The following is a 6,511-nucleotide window of genomic DNA, read 5'->3' on the forward strand; positions in this document are numbered from 1 at the left end:
GAAGCCTAAAGTTTCAGGATAGGCCTTTAATAGGCCTTAAAATGAAGGCCTGTTAATTTGAGTGCCAGCTCAAGTGTGTCCTACTGTGCCTATTAGAAGCTCCAAACTGGTTGCAATAACTGCAGCAATCAAAATCACTAATTTTGCAAAGGATATCCTTTTCACTTGCACCAGTCAGTAGAGGGACCTACTGCTTCTGTTTTTGGTTGACACACAAATTTTGTTCAGTCCTGTGAGAAAAAAAGAGTATTCCAACAGAAACTGAATAACAGTTGATACAATGACAGTTGTAAGTTGCTACTCTATGATTTTCCAAGCCATAGATGAAGAAAATTAATGACAGGCTAAATAGATTCACTGAAAGAATTCAAGTATCTCTTTTAACACTCTTTTCTGCCACCTATTTCTGACTGACTCCTTCAGTCACTCAAGCAGGCTTTGTAGCTTTCCTGTCATCACCATGGCAATGAAAATGGACTTAAGAGGTATTTCAAGACTCAGCTGGATATCCTCTGAACCACATAAGCATCAAAAAAAAGGGGAAAGCTAAATTCAACCTTTAATTGCACCAAATAACAATTTCACTTTTACGTTTCAGTGCCATTTTTCCACAACTCAAATACTGCCTACTCTTAACTGTTTTACTCCTAACCTACCTTAAACTCTCTTTCCTCCATAGCAGCTTGAATCTTTACTCATGCAAAATTAACAAGGTGGCTGCTGGTAAGTACAAGACCTTTACAACCATTCTGTTTTCCACTATTCCTTTCTGCTCTAATCATGCAATTAACTCTTGTCAGAATACTCCTGGTTTGCAACTTTGCAACTGTACCTATTTGGCTTAAAGTTTTTAGATACAGTTTCACCACTTCTTACCTTGAATATTTGAATTCCATTATTTTTCTGGGTCATTTGTCCTGAGTCAGTTCTTTGGGCCAGCCATAGTGCAATTTGGATTTAGCAGTCTGCACTTTCTTCTTAAACATCAGTTCACAAATTTAATTTAACCAAAAACATTACACTTAATGCATTACACTAGGGTTTTGTTTTTTTAATCTATTTTAGATTATTTTTAATGTATATTTTTATGAGATTTGTAATTGCCTTCTTCAAGCAGAAGTACATAGCTTAGCTCTTACTGACACTTGCAGCTTTGATTATAATATTTCAGCTCATCTAGAAGAGATATTATCTGCAAAAGCAAAGTTAAATTACCTGGCCTTGGCTGCTACAACACGCCAACATTAAGCATATGAAGTCCTGCCTCTAACAAAGAATTAAGTTTACTGGTTATCTCTTTCAGCGTTTTCAGCTAGGAGAATATCTTTCAACATCGCAGACTTTTAAATTGCTTGCAATTGTCTCTCAATAATAAACAGTAAATTCTTGCCCAATTCTCATATTCTTTTACTCTTCCTGTTCTGTGTCAAATATTTTCACACTTTCCTAAATCTATGCAAAAAGCCTATTATGGGCAAATCTAAATCATATTATTCTGTGATCATTCCAAGCTATTTCTGACTTCTGTAAAAGTTAACACCCTACTCCCCTTCACCAATCTTTATCAAGTGTCTACAAAAAGTAATTGATAAGCTTCACAGCAAACAATGCACATTTTTTGGTATTTTTAAGAAATACAGTTCTAGAATTACTATTATACAGTTATAGAATAATTTTACACAGATTTTGAACCATGTATTTCTGTGTTGAAATACGTACAGTCAGACCACAGCCATATGGATTACCTTATGAATGCTGAACTCTCAAATTAAAAACTCTTATATAGTGATGAGGTCAGTCTTATGACAGTGGTTTAAGCAGTAGCTGGGAATAAAAGGACATTAGACTGACCACCAACATATTAATGAATGTGCTGTGACAGAAATATCATTTGGAGATGATTTTGCAAGAAATGTTCAGAAACTTAATAGGGGTCATAGTAAAAACATACCCATGAAAGGAAACTGTGTAAATGCACAACACTTCTTAGGGCATGTTAATTGTAACAATAGAGAACTGAGCTGTATGTTGGCATAGCACAATAACATCTAGCACCCAGCTGTGCCAATTCAAAATACATACAGGAAGCTCTCTAGAATTTCTTCACATATGCCCATCACCTGCTTCTTTTTCTCAAGGGCTGGTTAAGGCCAGAAGATAAAGAATCACCCATCAGTCTAGTTCATATTACACTGAAGTTTTCTCTCTTATGTCTCCATCATTTAACCCTCTTATAGTCATCTACTTGCCCTCTCCCTATCCGCATAACCAATGGTATTGTCCACCATCACATATGCTGTCTTTTCATCTGCATATCCAGTAATGTATTTTCCAGTTTTTCATTATTTATAGTCTCTATTCTCTCTCCTTCCCATCTGTATACCTGATCAGTAATGTATCTATTATTAATATCTCAGAGGTGTATACATGGCACTTTCACTGACAAATAAAAAGCATCAGTGCTCTTCCTTAATTCAACATGAAGTTTAGATGTGCAAGTTATTAAAAAAATCAGGCTTTGAGCTAGCCAGCTGGCCTGACAGAAGAAGAAGGCGAAGAAGTGCATCTTTCAACCAACAACCTGTTACTTATTTTGCCACTATAAAGGCCCTGATATGAATATCGAGAACACCTTGAGCAAGACACATGTTTAAGACAAAGTCAATGTGAAGAACTTTGAACTTGGATTCCTAAGTAGCAGGTTTAAGGTGGGTCTTCAGTTTTGACAGGAAAGCTTACTCATGAATTTTTGTGCCTCTAGTTGTGAATAACCCTGCCTACCTGCCCAAGTGCTTCAAAAGGGAAGGTGGTACTCAGTTTTGCTAAGAAACTGCAGCTTTATACATCATGTTCTGTGCTACCTCAGTGCCATCTTCCAGCTTTTCTTATGTACTAATTTTAACAGACTGCACAGCTGTCTTATTCAGGCTTGCAATGACTGGGATCGCAGTTAAGATGTGCACTTCAAATTTTTGAGTCAATAACAGTATGTGGGAATTCATTCTACAACACGAATAATAATTGAGTCTTACTTTGATCTGACTGATGTAAAAGGCCTGTTGTGTAAATGCAGCTGCATTTTTGTGAACCTGAGGTATAAAATGAAGCCTTCCATACCTGTAAGCAGTAGTGTCTAAACTTCCAATTCATGTACCATGAACTACCGTCTAGAAAGACGTGCTTGGATCTTTGTACCCAAGTGTGCAAAAATAATTGTTTAATTTTTAGGCAGTCACCTTGCTAAATCCTGCACATGCAACACATTTTCAGGAAAATTGTCAGGAAAGCTTAGGATACAGGGCACAAACTCTGTGAGAAAAAAAAAAGTGATCTTAAGACATTTTTAACAGCAGCTGTGCCTAGCTGTGGTGACGCTGGATTTTTCAGCATGATGAGATCCAGTGAGAACCAGGTGTTTCTTCATTTTCGGTTCCTGGACCTGTCTGGATCCAAGAATCTTCTCACGGGGTGATCTCTGGATCTAGCCACTTCAGGTGTTTCCCTGTGAAACATCTGCGGACTCCGCAGAGCCCGGGCACTGCCCAGGCGGCGGGGCGCGGGCCGGGTAGGCTCTGCCTACAGCGCCGACTTCTTCTCTTCTGTCTTCTGACAACAAATCCAGCAGAAAGCGAGCGGGCTGCGGGAGCACGGCGAGACGGCGGGCGGGCCAGCTCCCAGGCTGTGGCAGCCCCGCGGTGGCCCCCTTGAGCGCGCTCCGCTTCCTCGCGAGTCCCCGTCGGCCGCCGCTCGCCCGGCAGCCGCCCCTGGGCACCGGGGCCGCCCCTGTCACCTTTTCCTTCCGCACGCCCCGACAGAAGGGGGGTCGAGACGCCCCCCGCGGCGGGCCGCCGGCCGCAGCTGCCACGTCCTGGCTGCCTGGGAGACGGGAGCTCGCTGCTGGGCGAGCTCCTCTCGCATTGGCGACTTTTTCTTTTTTTCCCTTTGCGAGTGGGGCAGGAGAGTGCCCGGCGCGGAGCACAAAGTTCAGCCACCGCGGAGGCGGCGCGCCGGCCAGCAGAGTTGCGGTGGCGAGCAGAGCCCTGGTGGGGTCCCCTCCCCCGCTCCCGGGTGCAGCCTGCAGGCAGCTCGGTGGCGCTGCGGCTGCGGCCGCGGCCCCGACCCCGAACCCTCCGGCGCGGCTCCGCTATACCTGCCCCCTCGCATCACCTCCGCCGCCCTGCGTCGGGAGGCTTCGGCGGTGGCGCTTCGCAGGCCCGCCCCGCGGCGGCGGCGGGGCCCGCGGCGGGGCCGGGGTCGAGCGGCGGCCGCGGCGCTGCCCCGCCACTGCCCCTTACCCCGGCAGCGCAGGGCGGTGGCAGCGGACCCTGCCCGCCCGGCCGCCGTCCACGCCGCCGGCGCCCGCTCGGAAGTAGTTGTAAGGAGGGTTACCTGTCCTATATTGACGTATCCGTATTTGCTAGCTATCCTGTTGGCCTCCGGGAGTCCTCCGGCTATACGCACAGCCCAGTGGTTGGTGTACAGGCGCGTCCTGCAGGCGGGCAGCAGGAACCCCAGCACCAGGGTGAGCCGGCAGAGAAGGTCCCCGCCGCCTCCGCCTCCCCAGCAGCAGCGGCGCTTCCAAACCATCTTCTCCTTCTCCGCACACAACCCCCACAAAACTTCTTCCTTCTTCCGAGGCTCTTCTTCTCACCTCCGGGCGGCACCGGTGGCGCGTCCTCCGAAGTTACCCCGAGGAGGAAACTAGGAAGAGCTTGGAGTAGTGCATTGAACCGCCCGGGGATTAAATATTAAGGGGTTGCCAATAATGGTTATGATCGGTGATTACTGCTGTCCCCTCCTCCCGCCGCTCTTCGGGGATTAAGTAACTTGCTTGGAAAGCTTCTCTCACAGTTTCTGAGCGCCAGCTTCTCCCCCTGTCCCCAGCTACATGGGAAGTCGTCTCTCCGAGGGAAGGAGGGTTCTTGCTCCTTCTCTCTCTCCCTCTCTTTCTCTCCGCGCGTCCCTCCGCTCAGATTTCCTTCCCCCTGCCAGCGATTTTATGCCTCTTTGCCCGCGTCTGGCTTTTTCTCGCCCTAGGTCCGTAGGCAGCGCGGCTGCGGCGGCAGGCTGTGTGTGAGTGTTGGCAGCTGAGCGCCTCACTTCACTCCGGCTCGGCCACCTCCCTCTTCCCTCCGCCTCCTACGCCCGCCCTCCCTCGCTCACGCCCGCCCTCCCTCTCTCACGCCTGCCCGCCTGGCAGTGCCGAGGGCCAGGGGAAATGGCAGGCGTGCTGGCCGTGCGTTCCGCCGCCCCCTGCGCTCCCGGGCCCGCGGCTACCGCCGGCCCCAGGCGCCGCCGCCGCCCCCGCGGGCCGCCCCCTCGACCCCGGCGCGCTGAGAGGCCGCCGGCGGGGCTGCGGGAGCCGCGGCGAGGTGCGAGGCCTGCGGCAAGGCTTCGTGCCGGCCGCGGCCCCTGGCCCAGCTCTGGCGAGTGGTGACCACGAGGAGAGGCTGCGGGAGAGCCCGGCTGCACCGCAGGACCAGACTCGCCTGGCCGGCCCGGAGCAGTGGGATGGGGTGTCTGGCGGGACACTGCAGCCTGAGAGCTGCTCTTGCCATCAGCGTGTGAGTGTGCTGGCCATTATTTTCCAGGTGTTGCTTGGCAGTGTCTGGTGTTGAGCTGTCTCTTCCAATGCCCATTTGTGGTCATAGCATTCAGAAAGCAAAGCAGAGTGATGCTTCACCAGAGTAGTGTGGCCTGGAGGAGAGACATGGCCTCCCTCATGCTTCCTTGGCTCGTCCCTGTGCAGCCTTGCTAGGAAGCACTTCCACCAGCAGAACACACAGGGGCCTAGAAAAGATGTGGCTGTTAGTGTAGTAGCCCAAATGCCACCAGCAACTGGAGGTGCCTGGGTGGGAGAAAACTCATGTCCACCCAGGCCAAAACTCATTTCATTGGGAAAACGTTGGAACCACCATAGTGGTCTCTGCCAACGTGTACATCTGTTTCCTTGTGTTTGAAAGTTAGAATGAGTGTTTAAAATTCTGCCCAACAGGCCACTGTGAGGTTCCATTACAGATTGTGAACGAATTTGAACACAAGAGGCAGTCTTGCTATGTAGTAATGTAAATAGTGAGTTTTTTCCCTCTGATGAACCCTAAGGTGTCCTGCAAAGTCAAGCAGCCATCATTCTCTTTTTCACGGAGGTTAAGTAGGAGAAGTTAAATACTTAACAGAAAGACATGCAGTAATGTGGAGTTCCCTTTTGCCTCCCCCAAGACCTGTGTTTTAAAACTGTTTTACTAATAAAAAATAGAAATAATAGAATGCAGACAGCCAAAAACACATGCTCTGCTTTAACTTTTCACTGCTCTAAATTAATGCATTTTCTCCTTGAACATCAGTATTGTTTTAATGAGCATGTGCTCTGATTGCTTTTAAAGGGGAGAAAAAGGAGAAATCCACTCTTGACCTCCTGCTTTGTTCTATATCTCCAAAAGTGTATTTGCCAGTGATTAGCTTTTCCCTGTTAGTACTTTTTTTTTTCCCTGTAGTTTGCATTGTCTTTTAC

General features: G+C 48.3%; 1 protein-coding gene across 2 annotated transcripts in view; it reads right to left on the reverse strand.

Moving 5' to 3' along the window:
- The window catches only part of PCSK5 (proprotein convertase subtilisin/kexin type 5), a 260,750-nt gene extending 255,679 nt beyond the window's left edge, over nt 1-5,071 (reverse strand). For both annotated transcript variants that reach the window (XM_062017429.1, XM_062017431.1), the window contains exon 1: nt 4,390-5,071. In XM_062017429.1, the coding sequence (XP_061873413.1) occupies nt 4,390-4,587 (198 nt within the window). In that variant the 5' untranslated portion in view covers nt 4,588-5,071. The remainder of the gene's footprint in view (nt 1-4,389) is intronic.
- Nucleotides 5,072-6,511: the final 1,440 nt, after the last annotated feature.

The sequence above is a fragment of the Colius striatus genome, chromosome Z (genome assembly GCF_028858725.1).
Source record: "Colius striatus isolate bColStr4 chromosome Z, bColStr4.1.hap1, whole genome shotgun sequence".
Classification (NCBI taxonomy): Eukaryota; Metazoa; Chordata; class Aves; order Coliiformes; family Coliidae; genus Colius; species Colius striatus.